We start from the raw sequence: 15,662 nt of genomic DNA, 5'->3' as shown, positions 1-15,662 counted from the left end.
CCTTTTTCCTTTTATATTATCCTTGAAATGCAAAATTTCCAAAAACCTTGTATATACGTCGACGCGCAATTTAAAAAGGATCATACCTGTCAAATTTCATGAAAATCTATTACCGCGTTTCGCCGTAAATGCGCAACATATAAACATTTGAACATTTAAACATTAAGAGAAATGCCAAACCGTCGTCTTGAATCTTAGACCTCACTTCGTTCGGTCAATAATGTAAAGAACTGGCTTATACACGTAACGGGATAGGAAAATTATGTTTTCCTACAGTTACCTTGAAAAGTGACGATTCCTGCACTGATTACAGAACGCAAAGATTCACTTTTCCGCTCTAGTGCGGGAAAAATCTTTTCTGCACTCCAGATTTGCAACATGGCAACACAAAATAGTTGGTGGGTTAAATGGAGGATTAGTGCACGAAAACAAAAATTAAGTTGGTAACAATGACTGTGGTTAGATTTAGATGAGAATCATTTCAATGGCTACCCTACATTTATGATAAAATCCCAATCTAGAAATCCAAAACAAGGATAATGTTCATCTAAATCATAATTAAATAATCATCATTTACGAATTCTCATCATTTAATAATAAATAATAGTTCTTTTCTATTGATAATAATTATCAATAATAATTATTATTATTTCAACTGCAAGAAATGAGAAAAGTAGCAAATATACATTATAAAATTCGAATTTTGAGGTTAAATGATTACCGTTCGATATTCATATAAATAGAAATAATAAAAAACATAATAATACTACAATAAATATTCACTGTTGTCTATGTTATTTTTATAAATATTTCTCAGTTTACATTGAGCATTTTTCTCGGTAATTTGAGCAAAAGTCTAAATTTCTGAATCGTGTTTCAGTAATTTTTAGCTGGATGAAACAAACTTAGGTACGATTCTTCCCGCTAGGTCGCGCGCTTGTCGGTTCAGCCATCTTGTTGTGTTCAGCCATTTTGCAGCTCGGTTCAGCCAACAAGCTGCTGGCGTGTATGTTGAATGTGAATTTTTTGTTCTATCTGTATTTTTTCTGATTCTTGAATGAATAAAAATGAGAATTTTGGCTGAGAATTTTCAACTTCAATTGGATTATTAATTTTTAAATGAATTAAGATTGTTATTAATAACAGCATCACACACACAAACATTTGATGGATTTCAGCCATCATTTTACCCATAATTATTCATTTTTCATATTCAAAGGTAACTGTAGGAAAAGTTTAATGTGAAATACGTGAGCAAAGTTCCTCTGCTGCACTCAAGAAGTCATTCCGTAAACGTTTCTTTCGGTGCAGCAAACTGTCACTTTGCGCACTAGTTGCACAAATAACTATTGACGCATCATCACGACTGAACTACTTAACTTGAAATTTTGCATATAGATTCTTAATTAACCGAGGATTGTTATAGGCCGTTTTTCAATTCTTGAAGATTTCATTACATCATGTTTTCAATTTGTCATGCTTCCAGTTGTTGTATAGAAACAGCTGAACATTTCTTTTAAAAGGGAGATTAGATGAAAGGTATGATTGGGATCATATTCGAATAAAAATAACTGATTTTCTGTCCCATCGAAATTTTGGTCAGCCATCTTCATTTCTTTAAATTGGAAGGTAGTCATATAAATACATGATTTCGATACAGAATTTCAAGAGAAAATGAATGGTGAAAACCGCACATCGATTTCTCAAACCGTTCAAAAGTTATTCTCATTCAAAGATACTGATAAATAATCCATAATAATGGAAAGAACTGGCTTATACACGTGAGGGGATAGGAAAATTATGTTCGACGTATCATCACGTCTGAACTAATCGACTGAATGACTTGAAATTTTGCATAAAGATTCTTTATCAACCGATGGTTATAGGCCTATTTTTATTACGTCAAGTTTTCAGTTTGTAAAGTTTTAAAATATACCCTTGCGGAGCACGGGTTACCTGCTAGTATTAAATGAACTGATACAATTAATAAACAAACTAATGCCAGTTGAAAACAGGTTGTTAATCACAGGTGGCAAAATATCAGATGATTCGCCACATTACCCCGCCCTCGGGCAGACGCGGGCAGACGATCTGGCCATCCGAAATTTTGAAGCTCACTTTTTTCTGGAACAGGGTGGGAAGGCTGAGGTGAGTCGTCTCGAAGCTTGTGAATAAACGTTCAAGGTTTCCCTGTAGATACATCACAGAGCACAGTAAGTGGTGATCCAGGAATGGGTACACGTTCCAATGAAAGAGAAGAATTCTCTGGTGTAATCTTCTGAAGTTGGGTACCTTTGACATATTGTATATCCATCGAAAAATCAGAGATGAATGATAATTGATTGATTTGAATTTTTGGAAGTTGATTGGTTGATTGTTGATTGGTTGAGTTTATGGAGTTGGTTGGGAAGCATAGAGTAGTAGTTCGGTGGCGAAAATGCTGCACCGCTACATAAATAGCAAGTAGCTTCTAATAGTATACTGGCCAGCAAATTTCTTTCAAAGATAATTTTTTTGAAAAGAAAGCAATAGGTTGCCATAGTATACTGGCCAGCAACTTTCTTTCAAAGATAATTTTCTTTTGAAAATAAAGCAAGAGGATTCCATACGCCTTCAGCCAGTTGTAAGCATTCTCCAACTGAGTGGTTAGAAGCATCAGTAAATAAAGTAAATAGTGTTTCATCCTTGCATGTTTACTCATCTTTCCCATTCCTGAAGTACTGTCACTATCATTCATCCATACTTCATTAAGATATATTGCTCTCTCAGTCCAAATGATTGGCGGTATTCAAAAAATGTTTTCTTTTTTATTATGTTCACTACTTGATTCAATCTTCAGAAATTCTATTTTCTTTTTTGTGGAAATTAAAACTTGAAAGTGTTCAATGCAAAATTTCATCTTTTCATAGGTTAATAAAAGTTTTAAAAATACATTTTTTTAGAATTTTAAATCTCGGCAAAAGTTATCCAATTGATGATATTGATAATATTGTGAACTGTTCACGTTGAACAGAAATTTGTTCTTCATCCATCGTGGTGGATAACTTGAGTAATTAGGTAATTAGGTAACTTTACTCACAAGAAATATATGTAAAAATGCTTGCTGTCCATCACATCGGGGTCACCAATATAGGAAATTTTGTTTGTGGATTTCCTATGATAAAATAGGTTAAATAAAACTGGATGAATGATTAGATGTTTTAATGTAGAGATGACAAAATTGAACTAAGAAAATATTAAATAAACTGATACAATTAATAAACAAACTAATGCAAGTTGAAAACAGGTTGTCAATCACAGGTGGCAAAATACCAGATGATTCGCCACATATTCTATAATTTCTATACTAAATATAAATGAAGCATGGAGTTCAGTGGAACCAATGCAATGCAGTATTTGAAGGCATCTTGTCAACCTTGAAGAGCTATCCAATATCCAGCAACTTTATGGAATAGTAACTAGATGGAATCAATGATTATAGAATGTTAATACTCTCAGGATGGAATAGCATTTGTGTGATCGCTCCTTCTTATTAAATTTCAACCTTCTCTGTCGCCTATTGTTATTGCGTTTCCATTAGGACTGACATTTGGATAGTCACAACTAATAGATAGGCACAAATTATATAGATAACAGTATGGCTCAGTGAATCGTTGTTGAACATAATTAATGCTTTTTCTGCACTCGGAAAATTGAACTTCGACGTATAATATTATAGAAATATATATATATATACATCCAGATCTGGAGTGTTCACACGAGAGTGTTATCGAGTTACTCTGTCATTGCATTTTAAATTGTTATTCTCCATCCTAGCATAAAAAATAATGATAACATTTGAAGATAACTGAATTGGAGCCTTCTCTTATGTATTGTATAATTTGTATATTATATGAACTAGAAAAAACCAGAATTAGAAGATCTATTATCTCCTTGTCCAGCACTCCTCCAGCTATTGCTGTAGCTGGAGATTCAGCCTCAGATCATTATTCAAAGTTTATCGAGACTTCTATATAATGTAGACTATAATAATAAAAAGTGGTTAATAATTTCTGTTTTGTTTTCATTATCGAAAAATATCACATCACGCACAAGGCACAACACAAGATGTAACTTAATGTAGACTTCTATTACACTTGGAATTCTTCTTTTATCTTTTGTATACTGGATGTTTACGGACTCCCTACAAATACTCTAGGGCATTGTTCCTGCGGATTAGAAACATATCTATCCAAATACATATCCTATTTAAATTGTCCGGAAGTCTTCAGTTACTCACACAGAAGCCATTTTGTTTTTTCAGTTATTATTTTTTTTTTAAATAATGGTTTAACATACGAAATTGAAACTTCGCACAATCATTAACAACTAGACAAAGCTACAAAAAAATTATGAGCTAAGATATGGCAGCTTTAATGATAGTACACCGCTGAGGGCTTGTTGCAATGCATGCCAAGACATGCGGCTAAAGTCTGGCACAACAATGCAACAGTCTCCTACTGATAGCTGTCTTCCAATGTTTTTGGTAAAAATACTACAGAATTCAAAATATGAGCTAAATACCTATATGAATGAATTTCATCCATTAATAAAATATAGAAATGTATTTAGCTGATATTAGCATTCAAAATTGGATTCTGATTTTTGAGGTTGGCTTTCGATCTGGTTCGTCTGCAGATAGCACTTGACACTGGCGACAGACAGAACATTTTTATGGCGCATGCCTAATGGTCACCGCTTCAATATCATAACCTTAATTTTGTGCCATTTGTTCAGAATAATAACATCTGTCGGTTAAATTACAGTGTTGCCGGATTGTGAAACCGTTAAAATCTTGGTTAGTTAACCGGAAAACTTAATCGGGATTAAAAACTAACCGAACTTTGTGGAACAGAAATGAATCCGTAAAACTAACGCTGTTTTGTTAGTCGACGTTAATGTCCATAATTAACAGACGTACATGCAAATGGCCCTCAATTTGTATGTTTAACCATTATTTAGGAAAAAAACAATAAGTGAAAAAAGGAAAATGGCCGCTGTGTGAGTAACTGAAGACTTGCGGACAATTCAAATATGATATTTAGATATGTTTCATAGGAACAATGCCCTTGCCCTGGAGTATTGCAGTATTGGTAGGTAGTTGGTAAACATTCCGTATAAAAATTCTGTTATTTATACCATTTGTCGGCTAGCGCACAAGTTTTATTTTTTGCTAGTCTTGCGACAATGAATATAACATACATATGCATTAACACTTTTATTTATATTCAATATTTTTCAAAGTTTTGTACATTGTTATTCCATCTTAAACTTTATATGATTGAACTTTATGATAATCCTGATTAAGCACTAATATATTTATATTTATGTGTTTATTTAGTACTTTGTCTAATTGATTTGTAAATTAATTAGAAATAAATTGAATTTGAATAGAGAAAGCAATAATTGAGAAGACTAAAGATTAAGAACAACAGAATCATTCGAAGAATTTAAGATCAGATGTAGTGGATCATTCCAAGTTCTTACCTCTTTATCAGTCCAGGAAATTTTTTTCGCGGAATATTGAAGAGCAATTTTTTAATTGTATCATCACCAGGAAATTTTTTTCGCGGAATATTGAAAAGCCCTTTAGAACAGAGTTCGTAGTGAAATTGAATTTCAATTACAAAGAATCAAACCTTGTCAATTCTCCAAACCTTTTCCAATCAATTATCTGATTCCCCTCTGAATGGATTCCACTTGTTCGGGCGTGAGGGTGCAGAATCTGAACCCTCTTTTTCCCCTATTAGCTCCATTTATCGATCACTGTTCAATTATCATCTATGACCATCTTCTATGGCATATATTCAATATTTGTAATCGTTTTACTATTGAAGCCCGGGAGCTTCCCTCATTAAAGTTTATTACTATTATCAATAAATATTATATACCTATTGTTGAATCTGTTTTATTATTGAATGATGCCTGCTCTTTACTTCAATTCTTGAACCATGCTCTCTCATCTGACGATAAGAGACAATCAGTCTAATAGCTCATACAGCGAAAATCCTTTTGAGAATAATAAATAGAAGGCTGTATGGAAGGTTGAATAACTCAATAGGAGAGGAACAATATGGTTTTAGGAAAGGCGGAGGCACTAGGGAAGCAATTGGCTTGTTAAGAAGTATTGGAGAGAGATTTGTAGAGAAACAGAGAGAGGTTTTTGTGACATTTGTGGTTCTGGAAAAAGCATTTGACAGAGTCAGATGGGACCGACTTATGGATACTCTGAAAAGAAGAGGTGTGGAATGGGAGGAGAGGAGACTAATCAGGAACCTGTATGTCAACCAGACCAGCAGAGTGAGAATAGAGGGCGAAATTGGAGAAGAGAGTAGAATAAGAAGAGGAGTGAGACAGGGATGTTGTATGTCACCAATCCTTTTCAACGTTTACCTAGAGGATATATTGCAGGAATGTTTGGATGGCAAAAGAGGAGTCAGCATTGGAGGAAGACACATAGAGTGCATAAGATTTGCAGATGATATGGCGATCCTGGCTGATAGCTGGACAATGATGAATGGAATGTTAAGAGATGTGAATGAGGCTTGTGAGAGGTATGGAATGAGGATAAACGTCAGGAAGACAAAGTGCATGAGAATTGGTGCAGGGAGAGCAAGAATGGGGAATGCTGTACTGGAGGGTGAACAGTTGGAACAGTTATCATCTTTCAAGTATTTAGGAAGCATAATGGAAGAGGATATGAAATGCAACAAAGAAATCAAAGTAAGAATTGCTATGGCAAAAACAGCATTCAATAAGAAAAAGAGAATTCTTTGTAGCCAACTGGACAAGACACTAAGGAAAAGGCTAATAAAGTGCTATGTTTGGAGTGTGGCACTGTATGGTGCAGAAACTTGGACGCTGAGAAAGGAGAATAAGATGAGGCTTGAGGCATTGGAAATGTGGATATGGAGAAGGATGGAGGGGATCAGTTGGAGGGATAAAGTTACAAACGAGGAGGTGTTGAGGAGGGTTGGGGAGGGAAGGAGTCTGCTGGATGTGATAAAGGGAAAAAAGAGGAGATGGCTGGGACATTGGATGAGACGGCAATGCTTGTTGGTGGATGCCATGGAGGGGACCATTCAGGGGGAAGAGGAAGAGGGTGAAGAAGATACAAAATGTTGGACGACATCAAGGAGGGGATGAGCTACTATGCAACGAAGAGACTGGCAGAGAAAAGAAGAGAGTGGAGGGCTGCTGCCATATAGAAGGACCTGCTTACAGTTCAACTACAGACAGTTCAATTATGATCCGAGAAGACAAGGAATGTTGTTATGACATTCTATTCAAACATGTCTGCACGTATTCAGTAAGCGTCTTTACCTTTAATATACACTCTAATTAAATATTAATTGAATTGATATTAATTGTGTGGCATAAATATCAATTGAATTGACATTTGTTTACATCAATAGTGCTGTCCACTATGCATACGTGTCTAATGAGCATGTTTACACAAAAGTTGATTTTGATTGACTTTGATTCCGTTGAATGTTTTTCCAATTTTGAAAACGTTGACTTGATTAAGGTGCGTACAGACTTTCGCTCTGCTCCGCAACCGAACGTCACTCCAGCAGAGCGATTGATGATCGACCGGGGAGCAACAGTGGTTCGACCGGGGAACGCGAGAAGATCTAACATCTTCCGTAACGTTCATGATGGGTGCTTGGGCGGAGCGACTGTGGTTCGATGGAGGAACGAGGGCGGTACGAGGGAGGAGCGTGCTCGGTGCGGGTTGGAAGAGCGTATATGTGTACGCAGCTTTACAATTTATTGAGTTTTTAGAATGTCTGATTTAACAGATCAGATGACAAAATAATTCACTTTGCAACATAATGCATACCACATCGACATTGTTCAAGTATCTTTAATTTTTGTCAACTTTATTTTACTCGACTTTGATTCCATTTGGCTGAACAACATAAATCTAATTGTTGATTGTCTATTTCAGTGGTGCCTTTTCGGAAGTGAGACTGGCTGAGAGTAAAGAACACGAGGGACAAATGTTCGCCGTCAAGATTATAGACAAGAAAGCCCTCAAGGGAAAAGAGGACTCTTTAGAAAACGAAATAAAGGTTCTTAGAAGGTAAATACATCACCTTTATTATTATATAATCAGATTCCGAGATGTTTCACTGGTATTACGGGAAACAATGTATTTTTGGAAACAAAAACCAACTGAGTTGGTTTTCTTTGTTTCTTCCTTATAAACGTATCTTTCTATATCTTCATTCTTTCTGTTATCGGAAAATATTATTATTACAAGATTCTCCGTATCATGTTAATATGATAGAAATTTCAATGGGACGTCGATTTTGAAACAGATTTTTCCTCTAAAATTCGACGGTGTCAAAATGTCAGCTCTTCATGTCATTGTTATTCACTCATTACCAATTCTCCGGCTTTTCCGTGTCATGTAAATAAGGCAGAATATTCAATGAAGCTTCAATTTTATACGGTTTTCCTCTTGAAAATTCGCCGGTATTTTTTTCACGTATCTTTTTTTGATCAACAATCTCCTCAATACAACATTATAATGTGTGATAGAGTGATCATTACAATATGTCATATGTATAGAAGAACAATACAATATGTATGTAGCAATACATGTTCGGTCCAATTCCAAAAAGCTTGCAGTTTGGAAAGCATGTCTATAAAGTCTTGTATAATTTTAATTAAAATGCATACAAATATCTGTTATTAATATCATATGAGCATGGAAATGATTGTACCACGTTGAATATATAATGCGTTGATTGTAATCAGATTTGGTTTATCAGATTTGTTATGAAAATTGTATGCATGAAACTCGAAATTTTCTGATGTAATCAATTTTATCCAATTTGTTATGGATTGATATTAGAAAATAGTTTGATTAAAAACTCATCACTTGCGAAATAAAAAAGCGAACAAGAATCAAGCCTTTTTATAATATCCTTTTTTAATCTAAATTATTAAGTAAACGTGAAGAAAAATTTAAAATTCTCTGTAGCAGAGAGATTAGTTTGACATTTATATACTTGCCAAGTCTTGCAGTTCAATAGATTACCAGGATAGCTTTTATATTTCAATTATTAGTGATGTTCAAAATTTGAAGCTACCCTGAAACCAGTGAAAAATTTAGAGGAAATTAGTACTAGATGCCTGAATCCAATTCGCACCTATTGCAAAAAAATCGAGTTGAGTTGGAGCAGTAGTGAGTTACTTGTTCACGGAATGTACATTACTCTTATCTAATGGAATATTTGTAGCTAGAGTAGTCTAATAATCAAATGCATTTTTGATAGATTACTTCCTAAGGCCGCGTCAATACTGCATACGAATTCACGTACGTAAATAAATGTCACCGAACGTACGAATTCAGTGCTCACACATGATTCATTCCGTTCCATAAAAAGTACGTATGTACTTTAATCAATATGTTGAACCTCTGCAAAATAATCTTTATAGTTTGTAGATTGATGCAGGCTTTACATCATTTTCCGATTCCTATCAAGTTGGAAACTCATTAATACTGTATAATGGTATTAGAATCTTCAACTATTAACGGTAATCTCTTGTGCAATGTGCATGTTATCACAATAATTACTGACGTTTTGTCACAATGCTGAGTAGATGTAATTTTCTATGTAGCAAAATTAGTCAAGTAACGCTTCAAACTCAACTCTCACCAGTTTTCCTTGAGGTCGATAGCAGTTGGCAACATTTAACATACTATTATTGTGCGTTTATGTTTTTGTCGCAAAGGTGTTTGTAGTTTGTCTACAACATTTCATGAGTTGAAGCCTTATAAGGTGTAAACCACTATAGGGTGGTAAATCGCTTAAAACGCTCTTAATTGTACTCTTTAGTTGAAATTGATTGTTTCTTGGTGTAATAGTGAACCAGGGCTCTATTTTTCCATCATTTATCATAACTAGTTTAGTGCCCGGTTTCTCGGTCATTCCATAAACTGTTTATCCATTCAATAACTTTATTGAATCGATAAACATGAGAAATGCGTTTCTAGAATGCACCATAAACTTATTGAATCCATAAATCTCTCGATAAACTTTAGTACCAAAATTCAGCCTATTAATATTTATCAAATGGATAAATATGTCAAATTTTCGGAATGTAATGTAATGGATCAAATTTTCGGTTCCAATCGAAAAGTTAAGTTACAAAAATTAAATTAAAATCAGTATTTTAGAAATGAAACAGTTTCATAATTACACTATATTTAAAAAAATTACACTATATTTAAAAAATGAGTACACGCCACCTTAGTCCTCTGACACACCCAGAACCTGACAGGAGTGGACAGCGACTATCTCATCCATCGACACCGTACGCCAGCAACAGGGAAAGACTGTATTGAAAGAGTCTCGAATTGGCGTGTGCCTTAGGCGCCAAAACCGGACACTTTCACATTCGTACAGAAACGACAAAGTCAGACACATCGAATCTCTGACACGTCCAAAACAAGACGGTTATGTTACACTTCTTGGACGGACTGTACTACGCAGAGCTGTCTTGTTTTCAAACAATGGTCATTGTTTGATGAATTCCCATGTGTAGGCTATTCTTAACAAGACCATTGACAATTTATTTCTGAAACCTATGACTCTTTTCTATCTCTCTTCGTAGTAATATCGGGCAATGACTTACCTTGTTACTGTATTATTCGTTATATATCATTCCTATTTTGTGCAGTTGTCTCTCTTTTCTGCATTTATTTGGAGCATAAATAATAGAGTTATTAGTAAATTTCTTGACACAAAACAAAAACAACTTCACTTAATAGTTCAATTGTCAAGATTAGTGAGTACACTGAAACCTCTCGATAACTCTATAATTCATAGTTTTGACATCAAAAACACTGTAATTAGTATTCCCATAAAGATAAATACACTAATATGCAATTATAACTGATAACTCCAGTTATGAGTTCATTGAAAGCTCTATGGATTCACATATAATAATATAACTGGAGACACCCTGGTTTAAAGAACTCACTCATGAACAGTTGTTTTGATCTCTGAAATCTTTTACAAGCATGTCAAATTAATATTTAACAATATTTTCTTACATCCATTCATAGAGGCTATATTATGAATTAATTATGGGTAATGATGGGATCAGTATGCATGATACAATTTTTCGAATTTGGTTCTATCAGCCTCGATATTGCAAAGCTTGATATATAATATATTGATATTGCAGAGCTTGATATATATTCATCACCCTCAAAAATTTGTATTAAACGCTTGGTCCCGTAAGCTACAATTTATAGAGGTTCTACTGTGTTGAATGTAGTCTACTGGAGGGTGAATGTACTCGAACATTGAGTATTTTGAAGATAATGAAATTTGTTAGTTTTGTTTTTCATTTTGGATTTCCTTTTATTTGAAAACCAGCAATAGACCTTTGAGACAATTGGTCTATCTTTTCATATTCCCTAAAAACTACCTGATTGTTATAAGCTAATTTTAGTATGTGCTTCCACAACATAGAAATGCCCTTTTCTTGGAATATAGGGATGTAGAGGCATATTTATATAAGATAGAATTCCTGGAAGATTGCATATGTGAGCATGTTGTCAATGAAAATAAGTAGAATACAAAAACTTTGAAAAGTATAATAAAGTTGAATGAAATCAACTTCAATTATTGTATGGCAAGATTACGATACTTATGAGTTCTACTTAGAAATCCTATTATATTAAGTGAACAATTTCTATATATATGTTTATGTTTATCTGGTTATTTTTATATCTGGTTATTTAAATCCAACGGATCTCGAAAACGGCTCTAACGATTTTCACGAAATTTGAAACATGGTAGGTTCATGATATAAAAATTCGATTGCACTAGGTGTCATTCCTGGTAAAACTCGCTGAAGGTCATTAAGAGGATAATTCATCCTTGGAAAAATAGCTGAGACTTTCGTCGTCTGTGGATAATAATGTGAGTGAGCGAGTGCATCTGTGGAAAATCAAAATATCTCATTTCCGAAATTCATAAACTGACGTATAGCCAGCTGTAAAATATAAACACGACCTCAAAATCAAAATTCAGGGAAGAAACAGTTTTGGGCTGTGCCTGTTAGTCCTTCCCCAATCATTTTGTTCTGTTTATCAATAAATAAATAACGAGCGAAGCTCGGTGGCCCGATATTGGATTGTGAAACAATATAATTGTACTGGAATGTAACTAGTAGTTCTGTGAACAGTAGATCTCACGCAGTTTTCTCATTCACAAGTATCTTATGTCACCTGTTTGAAAAGTTAACAAACTCAGTTTACGTTTGAATTTGTATTCCATATAATTATGATATAATTCATCCAGTTCTGTGATAATATTTCCATCTGATGAGAATTAATTTTTTTACAATAAAAATATTATAATTTCTTCAGCATTATTTAGTTCTTTTGATTATTTTTAATCAACTATTGAATTATTTTTTTCAAAAGTGAGAATATTGATAATGATGGGCACACATAACAATACCAATATCGGGGCACCAAGCTTCGCTCGTTATTTATTTATAAACTATTGATAAACAGAACACAATTCTTTAAAATGATTGGGGAAGGACTAACAGGCACAGCCCAAAACTGTTTCTCCCCCGAATTTTGATTTATACACTATAAATAGTCCAGAAAGTAGGCTATGTTCCATACACTTGAATTCAAGTTCAATTTTCAGTCCAAAAATTTAAAATAAAAAAGTTCTCATTTAGATTATTTACAAACCAAATTGAATAACAAAATAACACTCACTCATCACTTGAATTGCCAGTGTTGATATTCTCTAGTTTAGAATGATTATCATGTTATGTCAACAAATCAGATTATTTTGATCAAGTCGATTAAAACTTGTAGATAATATTTCTTGCTGATTGCTTACACAGCTGAAAATAATTCTGTCTCTCTCCCACACACGCATCTTCTGTTTCGACAGATGACGGAATTATCAACTGTTTATCCATGGATGCATAATTGTTATCCTTTTCATGTCCTTCAGCGAGTTTTCCCAGGGATGAGACCTAGTGCAATCGAATTTTTATGTCATAAACCTACTATGTTCCAAATTTCGTGAAAATCGTTAGAGCCGTTTTCGAGATCTGTTGAACATAAATAACCAGGTAACCAGATATAAAAATATAAACAGATATACAGAAATTGCTTGCTTAATATAATAGGATGACTGAAAAACAAAATATTAAAACCAAAGACCTTAAAGATGTATACCTCTTCAAGGTCTTTGATTGAAACTGTAGACCTTATAGAAATTGACACGGCTTTTCCAGACATCTGTGTAATCCACTTGTCAGCTGATTCATTATGAATTATTCAGAGTATGGAGGAATTCCTTCTCTTATTATCCTTAAAATGCAAAATTTCAAAGAACCTTGTGTATACATCGACGCGCAGTTGAAAAAGGAATATTCCTGCCAAATCTCATCAAATTCTATCAACGCGTTTGGCCGTAATTGCGTTACATACAGACAGACAAAAGAAAATCCGAGTTAAAACATAGACCTGTCTACGTTCGGTCAATAATCTGTGATATTTTTATAATTATTTAAAAGCAATTAAGCCGTCCATTACAATCATTGAGAGAAAAACCAATAAGATGCTCATATTACCTTCTCAAATCATAATACATTAACAATACGCTACCGGTAATTCATGAGTAAATACTGATATGGTCGATTTCAATGAACATTAAATGAAATGGTTGTTTTCTTCTAAATCACTATATTTGACCATTCTGTTAATTTCGAACAGAGCTCACTTTCACGGGGTTTTCTCAGATGATGCAGCAATCACTGAGGAATCTCCAACACAGATCTCAATAATCCAGGAGAGAATCATCTAAAATTGAAACTATTAGTGCAATATTGCAAAATTATTATTGCCAATTATTAATGTTTTTCAGAAAATTATTAATGTCATAAATGTCTCTTAATTAAATGATAATTTTTGGAGTTTCAATTATTATAATATTTTTCGCATTCCCATTTTTCATTTTTTTATATTTTGAATCCCTTCATTTTGGTCACTAGTTTAGTCAAATAATATCGGGGGATCGAGCTTTGCTCTGGAATGTAAAAGCATAGAAAATTTGTAACGAAAGATTGAATTTATAGTTTATATTCATTTTCTCAGTCGTATAATTATTTTTACAGTTATATGAGGAGGCACAACAGGCTTATGCCCAAAACTGGCCCTTTTCAATTTATACTACAGTCCAAATCAAAATCTAGGTCACGCTACTATTACTCATCAAAATAAAAACTTATTCACACTTCAAAAAACAAACACATCATCAATTACAAATAGATATACTATGAATCCGATTTAGAATGATATACTATGTTTGCTAGAATATTTGTTAATATACTATGTACTATTCTACACTAACAGAATCTAGTTACTATTTTGGACTTTCTGAAGTAGCGTAAACATGTTTTCTAAAAAGAAGGTAAATAAACGAAAATAAGTTTTTCTTGTTGAATTTTTCTTTTCGTGAGATCAGCTGAATGATCCCACACATGCACTCGTTCACTCACTTCCATTACTGTATCGACAGACGACAAAATTTCCAGCTGTTTTTCCAAGAACGTATTTCTCCTTTTAATGACCTTCACCGAGTTATCCCAGGGTTGAGATTCCTAGTGCAATCGAATCGAATCATAAACCTACTTTGTTCCAAATTTTGTGAGAATCGTTAGAGCCGTTTTCGAGATCCGGTCACATACAGATATACATATATAAACATAAAAACATCTAAACATATGAACATTTAAACATATAAACATATTAACAGAAATTGCTCGTTTAATAGTATAGGATAGTACAATTATATAGTATTTATATAGCATTATTCGGTTATTATATCTATCACAGAAATCTCTCTCAGCAGCGACTGTATAAATGCTTAACATAGTTTTTTAGGAAACGATAATTATAAGAATATGTGATGAATAATCTATCCTGTTCTAGGCGAGCAATATTTCTGTATCACAGATATCCAAAAACTTCAACATTAGAATGTGAATATTCTCTGAAACGGTTTGATATAAATTGATGAGCTATTTCCACCATTCTTTATCTCTTGAAATTCTATTTTTGAATTTTTTATTAAAACATTCTCATAAAAGATTTTTGATTCAATGTGGCGGAACCATTATGGCAGACCAAAATTTTGAAGCTACCTACAGATTTTTTTTTTAATTTGAATAGGATTCCCAGTGGAGCCCACTGTCAAATTATCTTTGGAAAAGGAAAATCCTTTTACAATTCCTTTGGAATGTGAATCCATAGAACTTCATAGGTTTCTCCATATTGGTAAATGATTTAGAATCAAAATTCAAATTCGTTGAATTAATAATACCAACGACATAGCAACTGTCATCACAATTTTCATCATCAATATTACGCGACTGCTAATGAAGGATAATAGTCAGGCAGACACAAACAGGAGCAAGTTATTTTATCTCATGTATTTTCAATGTTACTTTTGTATCCTGAGAAAGGACGAAGAAGTGAGTAAAAGATTTTGTTGTTCAACGAACTTGACCTGTAAAAAGGTTCAAAGAGTGCGTGTTCAAAATTTGAAGCTGATTGATCAACT

The 15,662-nt window shown here is 33.6% G+C and overlaps 1 protein-coding gene across 7 annotated transcripts in view; it reads left to right on the top strand.

The window, feature by feature from the left end:
- The window catches only part of LOC111044471 (calcium/calmodulin-dependent protein kinase type 1), a 393,028-nt gene that overhangs the window by 103,519 nt on the left and 273,847 nt on the right, over window positions 1-15,662 (top strand). For all 7 annotated transcript variants that reach the window (XR_005573327.1, XR_005573328.1, XM_039443135.1 and 4 more), the window contains one exon: window positions 7,991-8,125. Coding sequence is in view for 5 of the 7 variants with exons in the window: in XM_039443135.1 (XP_039299069.1) it covers window positions 7,991-8,125 (135 nt within the window). In the remaining 2 variants the exon portion in view is untranslated. The remainder of the gene's footprint in view (window positions 1-7,990; window positions 8,126-15,662) is intronic.

Source organism: Nilaparvata lugens, chromosome X (genome assembly GCF_014356525.2).
Source record: "Nilaparvata lugens isolate BPH chromosome X, ASM1435652v1, whole genome shotgun sequence".
Lineage (NCBI taxonomy): Eukaryota > Metazoa > Arthropoda > Insecta > Hemiptera > Delphacidae > Nilaparvata > Nilaparvata lugens.
Note: the sequence above shows the minus strand (reverse complement) of the source record. Positions and strands in the feature narration are given on the sequence as shown.